Source organism: Lathyrus oleraceus, chromosome 3, assembly GCF_024323335.1.
Source record: "Lathyrus oleraceus cultivar Zhongwan6 chromosome 3, CAAS_Psat_ZW6_1.0, whole genome shotgun sequence".
Taxonomy (NCBI): Eukaryota; Viridiplantae; Streptophyta; class Magnoliopsida; order Fabales; family Fabaceae; genus Lathyrus; species Lathyrus oleraceus.
The window spans coordinates 427,618,517-427,634,712 of record NC_066581.1 but is presented as its reverse complement, the minus strand read 5'-3'; the positions used below and the strand labels follow the sequence as shown (position 1 = coordinate 427,634,712).

Here is a 16,196-nt window from a genome sequence, read left to right as displayed (position 1 = left end):
GACCCAAAATTAGGGTTTCAGTCAAAATGACCTATAACGTTTTGAAATGAATGATGACATTCCAAGTTTCAAATGAATTTTTAATGAACATGAAAGTTGTTCATATGATTCTTAAGAACATGTTTTCTCTTGGGGTCATCTTCATTTGACAAACATATCAAACGTTAGGTCTCAGTGGATTTCAAAATAGTCAGATGATTTTACTGATCAACTTCTTAAAGCCAAACCTCAAATCTTGATGAATGAATGATTGAGGACACTCATATAGGCTCATATATGCATAAAATGTTTAATTAAAGAACTTCCCTTGATTGAATTTGATCATAAGTTGAGGTTGCTTCATGAGCAAGGCACAATTGAATTAGGGTTTCCTTGGGAAACAATCCTCAAGCTCTTTGGTTTATCTTGATCAAATTGACAAATTGAGATACTTGGGAGGCATATATGATGATTGAGAGTTTTAGGAACCATTGTTATGCTTGCTTTCATCCTCATCTAGCCATTTCAATGGGCATAAGGGCCTCATAGGAGCCTTGGATCACATGACTGCTTGAGCTTCAAAAACAAACAAGTTAGTGACATATTTTTGTGCTTTTGGTTAGTAAACAAAATAAGAAAAGCAATAATATACAATTCAAGCATGCTTGGGGGTCTCAAACCACTCACACAAGTCTCAACCCTAGGGTTAAGGAGCCAAGATGCTATGATCCTTGAGGCAAAAATGCAAAGAGTAATGATATGATGCCATGAGGGATCTTAGGGTCAAAATTAGGGTCTTACACACAGAATAATAAATAAAAATGAATTTATCCCTGAAGATCATATGTTGGATCTTCGACTCCTTGATATTTGGGCAAGGTCAAATGTTTCACCTTGCAAGTATTTGTTTCTGATATAAAAAAAAGGGTTAGAAAAAAAGGATATAAAAATAAATGATTTTTTTGCTCAAATGAATATTTAAAAACACAAACCTTAAATCTAGATAATTTTCTACACTTGCAGTTCATCATAGAGAACTCCTAATGGCAAAACTTAAAGTGAAGCCTTTATAATGATTTTTTTTAAGTTTCACGCGGATCACTAATGATAGCGTCTTGAGCGTTGATAATCATGAAATGAACGACACAGATTTGTTAAAAACCGAGGTGAACATGATTATTTTATTTAAAAAAATTACATTGTTTACACAATATTGAAAAACAATAATACAGCAAAACTAGAATTTTGGTGTAAGAAGTTATTTGGTCCAAATATTGCACGCATCCAATTTCTAGGAGTTATCTGGTCCAACCACATCCAACTTCTAAAGGAATTATTTGTTCCAACTATTGAAAAAATGTTTTTTTTTTGCACTTACAATCCATCATAGAGAACTTTTACATGTTTCTAAATACAACAAGAACAACATCGACACCATTTTGTGAGATGGATCCCAAAAGAATGATGCGTTCGAGTTTGGAGCGATTACATATAAGTTAGGATTAAGGTAAAATATGTTTAATGAGGCTTCTATAGTAAAACTCTACTTATCTTATCCCTCGGTTATTAAGGAAATCGACGAGATATATCATTTAATTTACAAAAAAAAATTATAATAATTAAAAAAAGTTTCCTGAATTATTTTTTCCCTCGGATTTTTGAATAACCGAGATAATAAGTTGATTGTCCTTTTTTTTAAAAAAAAGGAGGTAATATGTGATTTCTATTTCTAAAAATAAATAAATCATGACGCACATTGAAATCATATCCACTAGAATAACAATGATCATCCATATTAAAAAATGTAACGTATCCTTTGGATTTTTAAGGTGGTGTTTGAGCTTCTCTGATTGTTTCACTTCCTATTCTCCACTTTATTTAAACACTATTCATAGTTTCAACGTATCATTTCCAACTCTTTGTGTCTTCAAACCTAGTTTCAAAGTCTTTTCTTTTCTTCAAAAATGTATTCAACAACCTTAGATGAAAATTTTTTGTTCATTATCAATGAAAAATTTGTTGATTTCGATTATTTGAAAGACAAAGGTTTTGATCTAAGAAAAACTATTCGCAAACAAAAGATGAATGATTACTGTGACATTCTTCATGGACCCATTTAATTAATCTTGTTAAAGAGTTCTGGTTAAATTCCTATGTTGGACTATCTGGTCATGATGCTGAATTTCCTACATCAATGAATTCCTATCACAATTACTCAATCACTTATTGCTCCGACAATAAATTGTGAAGAGGAAAATTATTGTGTTGAACATTATAGATTCAACAATGCCTATAAAGATCACCTTCACCTAATTTATGCCAACTACGATAATCTCATAGTCCTGCTACTCTACGATCAATTGGAAAAGTTTTGTATCAACTTCTAGTGTCAAAGCTCCGTCCAAGAGAGATAGAACTGAAAACGCTTACTTGGAATGACAAACATCTCTTGTTATTCCTTACTAAGAACATCATATTTAATCTTCCTTTTAACATTTGTAACTTCTTAAAAGAAATGATAATCATCTCTAGGGAGGAAATGACTTTCGTCATACCATATGGAAGAGTTCTTTCTGAAATTTTCTCTTAGTTAGGGATAATTAATAGTGATAGTATTGAAGTTGAGTGAAGTCGGAAGTTTGAATATGTTGAATAGTTATTTTGTGTCTTTTTTTTAATTAATGAAATATTTCCTTTCATATTATTGCCTATTCATTTTTATTGATAACAATTATTTTTTAGAATTACTAATTAATAAAAAAAAATGAAAAAAATTAACTAAGAAAAAAAAGAAAGATTAGAAGGCGTCAAGTGAGAAATCATTGAAAAAAACCCTTAAATGCAATTACAGAGATTCGGAGTGTGTTCCCTAATAGCTATGTTCCCTCAGTTTTCTAAAACACCGAGATAATAAATTTATTATTTATTTTTTAGAAAAATCTGACGCTCATTTATAGCAGTTTTTTATTACCTCATTTTTTTTTATATAAAATCGAGTGAAAAAGTTATTTTTTTAAAAATAATCAATGTAAAAATTTCATCATAAATTTTTTTATTTATAATAACGATGATTGCATTTTTCTCATTGAAATCGATTAAGATCAAGACAAGAGGTATATAAACAGAACCATCACTAAAACACAATTAATTTTTTGCATCAAATGCTCTATGCATTGATTTTCTCCAAACAAGACAATTTGATCCAATTATCTTTGGATTGATTGAGATTGGATATGGTCATTCACCTGGATGAACATAATATATTGAATCGGTGTCAGTTTGATGAATAATAGAAGCAATGACCAAAGGTATAGAGAAAAAAAATCGATGATGAACACAAGAAAAGAAGAAATCAAGAACAAGGTATTCTTGATGAATGATTCAAGAAAGATCATAAAACTAAATTACATAATTCGCATAAATAAGAAGAAATAGAAAACTCAACCAAAAGTTAAAAAGAATGAAGTAAAAAACTCTAACTGCCTTTCCATGGTAACTGATACCATATTATGAAACTTGAAAAAACAGTTAGAAAATGAAAACTAAATAGTACAATGATACATATAACACATAATAGTGACTACACTTAGAATTATGGTCTAGTACCTATCATATCACAACTTACAACTAATTTTCAACTATCCTAACTAAATAGTTTGTTTCTTAGTTCACAAACTATCTTTTCATCGTTACTTGTATCTAAAATAACTATCTAAAATAACTAATCTACCTTTTAAATTTTTTTATTCTAAATATGTTATTTTGGCACGAAAGAGATTGACCACTTATTTTATAAATGTTTATTTTCATCTTCTAAAAATCATGTTAAACAATTTGTGAGAAATAGTAAGCTAAGAGAAGAATCGGAGGATTTGCCTATGAAATTTTGTGTAAAAAGTACTTGGAAGGCAAGAGATAAACATAGGAGACTAAAAGTGGGTCAATGTAACATAAATATAATCTGTATTGTTGCAATAAAATGTGTACAAAAAGGTTAGACTCTTAGCAATGATGTGAGTGTGACTACTTCGATAAAACAAAGGAACAAAATAGATAAGAAAAAAGAATGATCTTATCAACTCAGCCCCACATGTGGTGGAATTAAGGGATACTGTTGAGGAGCTGAATTCAAACAAAAATTATATATAAAAAAACTCAATTTGTATTCAATTTTGAATCATCATCACCACACTAACCATCATTGCAGCCAAAAACAAAATGCAGGAACAAATAAAAGTGGCACTGTTTTATACATTACTATAGCATTTTATTGTTTGAGATAGGGTAGTTTATAAGAGGTGATTATGTAATAGGTAGGTGCAAGGGTTTGACATTCGTCAGTGTCAGACATTGGTGTGATATTGGCACATGCGATTACATCAATTATTTTTAATTTTTCAAATATCACTACACTGATGTTGATGCACCTAATGGACGGATCAATGCTTAATAGGTCATTTATTTCCTATTTTTCGAAAAAAGAAATATCTTGATCAAGTGGATTGAAAGCATCCCATGAGAGAATGGAATCCATATTATCAACCCATTGGTGTAATGAATTTTGTTGAAAGTAAGAGGATTCGTCAATAGAAATGTGGCTAGTATCATCCAAAGACATAGAAGAACTAGAAACAGAATTTGTAGTAGTACTAATGTTGGTGTCTTGGCTTATCCATGTCCCCAATTCCAAATTTGAACATAGCATTTCGAACTTGTTTAAAAGTTCATCACTATCATCCCAAGCCACTTTGTTTTCTTCTCTTTTCAATTCCGTTTCACTATCCAAGGATTTAATACTCTCCGCATTTTCTTCAATCCTTTCTGAAACATTTACTTGTTGGTTAGTTTTTTCTTTGTCATCATCATCATTATCATCAGTTTGTTGCTTTTGCTCAATTGGTTTTAGGTTCACAACATCCAAACCAAGACACTTTAGCTTCTTCTTGATTCTTGTGTTCCAATGGTTCTTAATTTCATTGTCTGTTCTCCCAGGAAAATGTGAAGCAATTTTTGACCACCTGCAAAAGTGCAATTCAAAGATTTAGGGTCGTCTTTAATAGAGTGTAAGATTGACTACTGGACAGATCAACTTTTGTCACGGTTAAATTGTGAGTAAAAAGAACTTCATATAATGTTTGTCACAAAATCTCCAAAAAAGACTTAAGAGGATTGTGCAAAAATTTACAAAATTATCGGTGTGTAGTATACCTATTACCGAGACGTGCATGCAGTTGAATAATTTGATCCTCTTCCATTTCAGTAAATCCACCTCTCTTAAGGTCTGGCCTAAGATAATTAATCCATCTCAATCTACAACTTTTTCCACATCTTAAAAGACCTTCACAAAAAAAGCACCAACTTAAAAACATAAACTTATCTATCAATCAACTAAGAGCATGTGAAAAACAACTCTTAATTCAAAAACTTACCTGCAAGTTTAGGAACCACTCTCCAACAATGAATCCCATTATTAAGGATAAAACTCACAAGCTTATGATCTTCCTCAATAGTCCAGGGTCCTCTCTTCAAACCAACCTTATCACAACATGGTTGTCTTCCCATTTTCTAGAATCTAGATGAAAATATCACAAGTATAGTGAGATTGAAAAAATGTGACTTTAATAGAACCTTGAAATTCAAGCAAAGATGCTGCCAGTTCATATAAACATTTAAATAAAAGCATTATGTCGTTAGAGGGGGGAGATTAATGATTGGTCGGAAAGCACTTTTGGTTATAAGCTATTAAAGAAAAGCATGGAAGGTTTTGTTTGTTATTATAAAAAAATGTTGGTCACTATTCACCCTTTCTTGTTATAAAGAGTCCACTTAAATCATGAAAATAAAGTACTTGTAAGAGGGGAATGAACCAAAACGCTCGTTGACAATTAATTTGATTATTTTTTGTCACCAAAATCTTCTTTTATTTGTACTCATTTTTTATAATAAGATTAAAATATTGAGTTTGATGGGATTCCCTGGACCCTTAAAAGCTGGCCAGTTTTGTCATAGCAGGCAACCTCCAAAATTTCCATCTTTTACATAGATGCCTTCCTCATTTAGTTTCAAATTTTTAAAGAAGTTAGTTACGGTTCAATCATGACAAAATAATTAAAGATTATATTTAATATCCTTTAATAATGATAAAGATTTATAAGGGCCTATCTAAAAATTTGAAAATCTAAGTGATAGTCCGTTATACGTGTTCAAATTCCTACCATAATTGAAAACTTCATATCAAGTGATTAAGTTGGTGGCTAATATACGACATGGGAGAAGTATAGTCAAATATTGAATAAAATGTGCATTGAACTTGGAAAGGGACAGTAATGTGTTTCAATTAGAAAGGTTTAGCCATGTTTTAGGTGACAAATCATTATAATATTTAATTGAATGCACATAGTTGGATTCCTAAAAACGTTTGATTTTAAATATATTCATTTTAGAAGTGTTATGAATGATGATTTATTATTAATTGATTATGTAAAAAGTTTTACATTGAATGTGCTTGAGAATTGATCTCTTGTATTGTTTTACTATGCAAAGTAGTCAAGTTGATTTTGTCTTGATTTGTAACGGCATGGATGGGCATCGGATTTCTTAGCAGGCCATCTCATGTGGTTTTAACACGAGGAGACTTTGAAAGTTGAAACCCACTTATCACACTTCAGGCTAAAGTTTAACTCTAATTTTGTGTCTTAATAACTTTACATAAAATAAAAAAACAAATGTTTTAAAATTGAAAGATTTCAATCATATCAAAATAAATAAAAAATATGATAGGTGGGAACAAAGAACGATGACAACTAAAATAAACTATCTTTAATAAAAATAACTTTATGTAATAAGATATCAATTTAATTTGACAAGAGAAGATAATTGATAAGAAAGACAATAATTTGTTTATCCAATTTACTCAAACCATACTATAGGAGAGATATCAACTCTTCAATTCACTATTCTTTTAAGAGTTATTACAAATGATTACAAATCAATTACAAGAAACTTGGATCCCATCCACACGTCCTATTGGACAATTGAGACTTATATGTGCAGTCAGTCCTTGACCTAGGAGCTACGTTGGAGTATTATGCATAGCTACCGTACTTCCAACTTGTTGTGGTGCCCATACCGAGATGAGTATGCTTTATCTTGTAAGACTTTTGTGCTGACGTTGTATTACTCTTTGTCAGTATGTGATGTCGTAATCTCTTCAGTGGATGCGCCTTAATGAGATGGTTGTGTTCTTGGTGGGTAGGCGTGCGATGTCGGGTAGAGAGTCTTGATGAGAATTCTGTGAGGAATCAAGGTAATACTCATTTGTGAAGTCGATGTGAATCCCTTTTGGATCCATGTGAGCCTGATGTCGTATTTATGGTAATGCTAAGGAAGTGAGGCGTGCGCTTAGGTCAATAACAATAAATCAGTTATGAAAATATATGGGGATTGTTATATAAGCACCACGAAGCACTAGAGAAGTGGCAGTCTAAATAGGATAAAGCGCATTTTATTGTGAGATTTGAAAGTCTAGTGTAAAGTAATAGGAAGTTCAGATTCCAGAGTAAGCGGCGACCAAGTAACTAGAGTGGCGCATCAGAAGAAGTAGGAACTTTCAAAGATTGATAATTTGTAAGTCATTAACTAGGTTGTTAGTACCTTAGGATTGACATTAATTTTGTAAAACAAATAATGTAATCACCTCTGTTGTTTTAATATGTTGGGTTGAAGAAATTCAACATCTGGACCAACATGTCATGTAAGATGTCACGACATCGGGACTGTGACATCTCACATGTGTATCAAACTGAATCAGTTAATTCTGGTTTGGTTTGTGATTAATTAGGAGATCTGGTGAATATCCTATCTCCTATATAAAGATCCTGAAGATTCAATCAGAAGATTTGGTGAATATTTGGTGAATATGCAGTTTCCAAATATGGAGATCTTTTAGGAAATAAAAGATTGAAGACCTTGATTGTAGCAGAAGATTTCTGCCAGCTCTGTAATAGCAAAGGAAAGATTTGTTGCGATTTCTGAAGGCCCAAATCCAGTTGGGTGATTAGGTTATAAATAGTAGATTGTAACCTAGGTTTTGTAAGCCTTAAACAATGTAAAAATTAGGGGTATGTGTGAGGTAAACCTCCAAACCTGTGGGAAGGTTACCAAGTGTTTCTCAGTGCTTGAAAGCATGAGATTATTTGTAACTCAAAGCCTGTAGGCAAGAGTGGTTATGTTCTTGAATGAAGCTGTGAAGCAAGTTCAAGTTGTTTAAACATTACATGATACTTGTAATGATAGGAATGGAAACTGGAGGTTTCTATCTAGGAGTGCCTAGGTATAGATTGCATTGGGTAGGGATTAAGTGAGGAGTTGTAAACGGGGGAGTTTAACTCTGAATTAATACTACTAATAGTGGATCTTCTTCTTGGCTTGGTATGCCCCCAGAGTAGGTAATGTTGTACCGAACTGGGTTAACAATTACTGGTGTTTTTACCTTCTACACACTATATTCTGTATGTTATAATTCAGTCTGGTTTTAGTCTGTTTATGAAGGGAATAACAGACCTGACACATAGCCTGCAATCTAGATGCAAAATAGAATGTTATGACATTCATCATTGACTGCTGTTACTGTTGTATAGACTAGTTGGTCTGTTATAGTTCAACCATCTGTAATGTTGGAACAGGTGATGGTCAAATCAATGTTGAGACATCAGGCTGATAACTGGGCAGGATCAATAAACATAAGTGCTATATTTGATCTCTACTGTGTCTTTGCACTAGATGGACAAAACTGGATGTTCTTCTTTCCATGGTGGTACATTAGCAGATATCTTGACATCTGTGACATAGTGCATATGAGTACTGGGTTTTAATTGTTATAACTGTCTTGCTGTATTAGTAACAATGTTGGATCAAATGTCATGACTTCGTGTAGAACATCTGAACTCTGACTATACCAGAATTTCAATTGGTATCAGAGCAGGCATCCTGTTCTATTTCTGGATGAGATCCATGGGTGATACTTTCTGGTATCTTGCAAGGAGTTATGTCAGTACTGATGTTGGAACCTGTGGAAGGTTCTGTGATTTCCCTGAATGGTCCCTTGAAGTAGGTGGATGGACTATTCATGACAGGAACTGTGTGTGCCTGTCTCTGGAGGTTGGCAATTGGCCTTTGTATGGAACAGATGTGCTAGTATTGAAACATATTCAAACTTGGTATGTTCTTGGAGGCTGATCTGGTGAAGTGCGTGGTCATAGGTTGAGTTGTATTATGATTTCGGCTGCATAATACCTGGCTAAACTCAAACTCTGATGAAGGTTCCTCTCATGTGGATGAAAGGCTGCTGTATTCAAGATTTCATCATAATCTACTGAAGATGTCAAAGATACTTGAGTCTCCTCAAGTCCACTCATCATGACGTTCTCACTTCAGGATTGTAAGAATCACCTGATCACTGATTCTTTTACTCTCTTGGGTAGTGTATATGAAGACCTTGAAGACTTTCAAGGAGGGTTTGTTCCAAGGAGGTGGAACTAATGTTCTATGCGATGTTAGAACATGTTGTTCAACAAGTATGCAGTTACTGGTTGAAGAGCAGATGGTTTTAGGTGTCAAACAAAGGGATACGTGTGTTTGGAACCTACTCCTGACCTGGAAGAGGAGACATCTGTGGGTGCTAAGTTGACAAGGGTAGGGTCAACTGTTTGTGTGCTCAAGAAGGTCACTTTTAGACGTCTGATCTCTAGAAGTGGAGCTGGTTGAGATGTGACACGGTGCAATTTCCTGCTGTCTGTCTTATTCCTATAGATTGATCAGGATTGGATAGTTGTTCCCTAAAGTACTATGTTGTGTTGGAAGACAAGTTCCCTGGATGTTAAAAGTCAGTAATGGGGTAACCTGATTGTTATCTCATTTAAGAGGATTGGGACCATGAATCTTGTTATTCAAACACCACGCCCAGAAGTGGCAGTTCTTTCAAGGAGTGAGAATATGAAAATTCAGAGGTTGGTTGAGGTAGTATGCTCTGGAAATGCATATCTACTATTGACTGGTGTTGTTTTCTTCCACTAGTACTGATGGTCAGCTGGAGTCTGATTGGTGTGATTGGAGTATGTATAGGTATAACTCATAGAGTTAGTTGGCACTGGTAGGGATGGTGTATGTCATGTTGAGACATGTTTGTACAATGCATGGATATTGGTGTGGAGTTTCCATGATTATTAATTTGAGGGGGAGTTTTGGTTAACCTCCTCACGTTCGGTCAGCCCAGGGTCTGGTTGGCTGTTGACCTGTGTCACATGGGTTCTGGTGGTTGTGTGACACATTTTCAAGGAAGAATTCATCTCTCTCATTCCTAAGGGTGAATTTAATCTAGGAAGTTTTTCAAAACTGTTGAGGTGCTTGCAAGCAGAAGATGTTGACACTAGAAGAGTATTTTCAAAGTAGTCTTATGGTGGAAGTATCTGAAAGGAATATTGGGAAAGGATTTAAGATCAATGTCTACTTGTGCCAAGTACAAGTATTTAATTAATTATCCTTGGAGCTCAAGATAAATGATGTTTTTAAAGGATGTTGGAACATCTCATCTTCAAGATCCTGTGCAGAATCATAGGAAGGATAGTACATTGGTTTATGATCTATCACTTTGGTGGCAGCAAAAGCATATGATCTCTGAAAAGGTTTCCTAGCAAGAAACATGTTCAGCCTTGGTGTGTACAAGAAGAAGAAAACATCATAGTCCTGATGGTGGTTACTTGGATCAGTTTACTTCTGATCTAGGTAAGAAAGTGCATTAGCTAATGCACACTATGGAGTCAAGAACAAGTGGCAGCAGTCTTGACATCATGGAAACAACTTTGCTTTAGGAAGTGGAATCCTTGGTATAGCTGAAGGGATAGTTTCTAACTAGTCCTTCTGAAGACTCATGCATCAGAGTGTCTGATGTCTTTGGAGAAGAAGCAGGGATTCATCAAGGTGTGAGCTGGGATGACTTAATTGCAAACCTGCGGGATGGAGGATGTTTACTCAAACTTGGTTCCACAATCAAGTCTATGAGAACATTGAACTCTTGTTCTATGAAGGGAGGAAGTTCTTTCAAGTGGCAGAAGAAGGAGCTGAATTCAACAGCTAGATGTCAAAACACAAGGTTATGACATTTGGTTAACATCAGAATCTTAGTTGGTGAAGTGGCACATCAACTTGAGATAGAAGGGTCTACAGGGTTGTAGATTGGATACTTCAAAAAGGTCGTTCTCGTTGCAGTTCTTTGGAGTTGCTGGATAGAAAGGATGTTACATGTTCATGTCTTAGAAAATCTAAGTTGTGTTCAACATGTAGCTTGAAGTTCAAGTCTCACTTGGAAGGTCAGAATATCTTTGGGAGAAGTCTGATAAACTTGGAGAGGTCAAAAATGGCATTTGACTTTTTCATATGAGGATTCATGAAGGAGGTAATCAACCAGTGGCATTTGGTCTATCTTAGAAGTGAGTTCGAAGAATCAAGATAATTTACATATGGCAACTGATTATTCTTGAGGATAGTCTGAGACAAGTTACTTTTGAGCAGAAAAGTAGTATGTTGAAGACAAAAGGAGGTGTTTTCTATTCATCTCTTGGAGCTTGTGGAAGGAGCTCTGAGCTATCTATGGAAGATTATCTCTTGTAATGGGATGAGAATGTATATGTCCCAATTTGTGTCTGGATCAAGCTTGTGATTCAGTGATATCTGAAGAATATCAGATGGTGTTATATTGTTTTCTGTTCTAGTTAGAAGAGAGATTGTCACAGGGTGTGGATGTGTTCAGCCAAGAAGGTTGAACAAGGAGTGTGCTCTTGAAGACATGAAGATGCGTCTTATGTTTTCCATTCATCAAGCTGTCTGGGTTCTCTTTGAATCAGGAAGTATGTGAAGGTCCAACTTTGGGGTGTTGGATATGTTCATCTCCAAGTTTCAAAAGGAGAGTTGGTTGTTCATGACAGGGGGAGTTCTGTCTTTGCACTGCAAGTAATCATCAAGCTTGTGGTCTATGTGTTCTCAGCTAACAGGGTATGGCACCTTGTTAGTTAGTAAGATGATGGGGCGTGTGTCAAGGCTGAGTGAGCAGAAGAATGTCTGACTGGATGTCATGACATTGCCTTGGACAATATTGTTATTTCCTTCTGAAACTTCAGTCATAAGGAAATATGGATGTGGTGCACAGGTGCTGTTGTTATAGCAGATGTCAGTATGACATTCTGGCTGGTACAGGTACTGGAGTACAGTAGCTGTTCTTGGTGAATGCACAGATTTAGGGGGAGAAGTAGTACCTTTGTGCATTGTGCATTTGTGTGTCTTACTAGTTGCATCCATAACTAGTAATTCTGAGTGTTGCACAAATTTAGGGGGAGGAGAAGTAACCTTGTGCATGTGTGTATTACTAGTAGCCATAGCTAGTAATTCTTTTTTGCTTCTGCTGCTGATTAAACTACTGTTATGTGGTTTAAACTGCTGATAGTTTTCCTTGTGAACAAAAACGACAGAGTGTTCACAAGATGTCATATATGATGTCTTAACATAAGATATCCTATGTTCCTGCTGGAAGTTATTTAAGGAAATATGGATGTGTGGTGCTAGGTGTCAAGCTACCACTGGAAGTGAGAAAGTGGTCTTAGGGAATGGTGACAGGGAGAATATGTGGAGAATGCAGACAAAAGCAGTATCAAATGTTAAGACATAGCGTGTAACGTGTCTGACAGCATTTATGGAATAGTCTTGGAACTGCTGTTTCTGGAAACAGTCAAGAGCTGTAAAAGGTATTCAAAGATTGTCTGGGATATTGGTGGTGATTCTCTGACTGATTCTCAGCAAATATTTATGAATCTTGACCAAGCATTTACTCCTACCATTAATTCCTAAGCATGGTCTGGCCTATTTAAAGGATGTTTCAGCACTCCTCTTCTCACAAGAGCGACATTCCATTCCCTCTAAACCATGGGGTTTGTTAAAATCTGGGCATATTGCTCCTGGATCTGGTTTTGTGAAGGTGTCATATACAAATGTTTAGCTAAAAAGGGGGAGAGAAACATTGTCCTGAGGATGCACCAGAAGCAAGCAACATCTGGTAGCAAGGAGAAGATGGGTTCAGACACAAAAGTCACTAACTGGGTATATCAGTTGTGTCTTGTGATCTGAGTTAAGAAGACAGTTGTGTCTTGTGATCTGAGTTACATTATCTATGTACTCAGTATTACATATTCTTCAAGAAGCCCTCCTGTTGAGGGGAAGGGCTGTGATGCAACTGTGTCTTGTACAGCTTCTTCCTCATGTACACCAACAGTGGTGGTGGCATTGGGGCTGTCAAAAACAAAGAGGAAGTGCAGACCCATATTGGGATTATTTGTTTTAGCTAAAATTTGCCAAAGGGGGAGATTGTTAGTACCTTAGGATTGGCATTAATTTTGTAAATCAAATAATGTAATCACCTCTGTTGTTTTAATATGTTGGGTTAAAGAAATTCAACATCTGGACCAACATGTCATGTAAGATGTCACGACATCGGGACTGTGACATCTCACATGTGTATCAAACTGAATCAGTTAATTCTGGTTTGGTTTATGATTAATTAGGAGATCTGGTGAATATCCTATCTCCTATGTAAAGATCCTGAAGATTCAATCAGAAGATTTGGTGAATATTTGGTGAATATGCAGTTTCCAAATATGGAGATCTTTTAGGAAATAAAAGATTGAAGACCTTGATTGTAGCAGAAGATTTCTGCCAGCTCTGTAACAGCAAAGGAAAGATTTGCTGTGATTTCTGAAGGCCCAAATCCAGTTGGGTGATTAGGTTATAAATAGTAGATTGTAACCTAGGTTTTGTAAGCCTCAAACAATGTAAAAATTAGGGGTATGTGTGAGGTAAACCTCCCAACCTGTGGGAAGGTTACCAAGTGTTTCTCAGTGCTTGAAAGCATGAGATTATTTGTAACTCAAAGCCTGTAGGCAAGAGTGGTTATGTTCTTGAACGAAGCTGTGAAGCAAGTTCAAGTTGTTTAAACATTATATGGTACTTGTAATGATAGGAATGGAAACTGGAGGTTTCTATCTAGGAGTGCCTAGGTATAGATTGCATTGGGTAAGGATTAAGTGAGGAGTTGTAAACAGGGGAGTTTAACTTTGAATTAATACTACTAATAATGGATCTTCTTCCTGGCTTGGTATGCCCCCAGAGTAGGTAATGTTGTACCGAACTGGGTTAACAATTACTGGTGTTTTTACCTTCTGCACACTATATTCTGTATGTTATAATTCAGTCTGGTTTTAGTCTGTTTATGAAGGGAATAACAGACCTGACACATAGCCTGCAATCTAGATGCAAAACAGAATGTTATGACATTCATCATTGACTGCTGTTACTATTGTATAGACTGGTTGGTCTGTTACAGTTCAACCATCTGTAATGTTGGAACAGGTGATGATCAAATCAATGTTGAGACATCAGGCTGATAACTGGGCAGGATCAATAAACATAAGTGCTATATTTGATCTCTACTGTGTCTTTGCACTAGATGGACAAAACTGGATGTTCTTCTTTCCATGGTGGTACATTAGCAGATGTCTTGACATCTGTGACAGAGTGCATATGAGTACTGGGTTTTAATTGTTATAACTGTCTTGCTGTATTAGTAACAATGTTGGATCAGATGTCATGACTTCGTGTAGAACATCTGAACTCTGACTATACCAGAATTTCAATTGGTATCAGAGCAGGCATCCTGTTCTATTTCTGGATGAGATCCATGGGTGATACTTTCTGGTATCTTGCAAGGAGTTATGTCAGTACTGATGTTGGAACCTGTGGAAGGTTCTGTGATTTCCCTGAATGGTCCCTTGAAGTAGGTGGATGGACTATTCATGACAGGAACTGTGTGTGCCTGTCTCTGGAGGTTGGCAATTGGCCTTTGTATGGAACAGATGTGCTAGTATTGAAACATATTCAAACTTGGTATGTTCTTGGAGGCTGATCTGGTGAAGTGCGTGGTCATAGGTTGAGTTGTATTATGATTTCGGCTGCATAATACCTGGCTAAACTCAAACTCTGATGAAGGTTCCTCTCATGTGGATGAAAGGCTGCTGTATTCAAGATTTCATCATAATCTACTGAAGATGTCAAAGATACTTGAGTCTCCTCAAGTCCACTCATCATGACGTTCTCACTTCAGGATTGTAAGAATCACCTGATCACTGATTCTTTTACTCTCTTGGGTAGTGTATATGAAGACCTTGAAGACTTTCAAGGAGGGTTTGTTCCAAGGAGGTGGAACTAATGTTCTATGCGATGTTAGAACATGTTGTTCAACAAGTATGCAGTTACTGGTTGAAGAGCAGATGGTTTTAGGTGTCAAACAAAGGGATACGTGTGTTTGGAACCTACTCCTGACCTGGAAGAGGAGACATCTGTGGGTGCTAAGTTGACAAGGGTAGGGTCAACTGTTTGTGTGCTCAAGAAGGTCACTTTTAGACGTCTGATCTCTAGAAGTGGAGCTGGTTGAGATGTGACACGGTGCAATTTCCTGCTGTCTGTCTTATTCCTATAGATTGATCAGGATTGGATAGTTGTTCCCTAAAGTACTATGTTGTGTTGGAAGACAAGTTCCCTGGATGTTAAAAGTCAGTAATGGGGTAACCTGATTGTTATCTCATTTAAGAGGATTGGGACCATGAATCTTGTTATTCAAACACCACGCCCAGAAGTGGCAGTTCTTTCAAGGAGTGAGAATATGAAAATTCAGAGGTTGGTTGAGGTAGTATGCTCTGGAAATGCATATCTACTATTGACTGGTGTTGTTTTCTTCCACTAGTACTGATGGTCAGCTGGAGTCTGATTGGTGTGATTGGAGTATGTATAGGTATAACTCATAGAGTTAGTTGGCACTGGTAGGGATGGTGTATGTCATGTTGAGACATGTTTGTACAATGCATGGATATTGGTGTGGAGTTTCCATGATTATTAATTTGAGGGGGAGTTTTGGTTAACCTCCTCACGTTCGGTCAGCCCAGGGTCTGGTTGGCTGTTGACCTGTGTCACATGGGTTCTGGTGGTTGTGTGACACATTTTCAAGGAAGAATTCATCTCTCTCATTCCTAAGGGTGAATTTAATCTAGGAAGTTTTTCAAAACTGTTGAGGTGCTTGCAAGCAGAAGATGTTGACACTAGAAGAGTATTTTCAAAGTAGT

At 35.8% G+C, this 16,196-nt stretch overlaps 1 protein-coding gene across 1 annotated transcript; it reads right to left on the bottom strand.

The window, feature by feature from the left end:
• Positions 1-4,113: 4,113 nt before the first annotated feature.
• LOC127128035 (myb-related protein 315) lies at positions 4,114-5,842 on the bottom strand. Its single transcript, XM_051057294.1, has 3 exons — positions 5,409-5,842; positions 5,188-5,317; positions 4,114-4,997 (listed from the first exon to the last, which is right to left on the bottom strand). The coding sequence occupies exons 1-3, from the start codon at positions 5,539-5,541 to the stop codon at positions 4,445-4,447; spliced, it is 816 nt and encodes a 271-aa protein (XP_050913251.1). The 5' UTR covers positions 5,542-5,842; the 3' UTR covers positions 4,114-4,444.
• Positions 5,843-16,196: the final 10,354 nt, after the last annotated feature.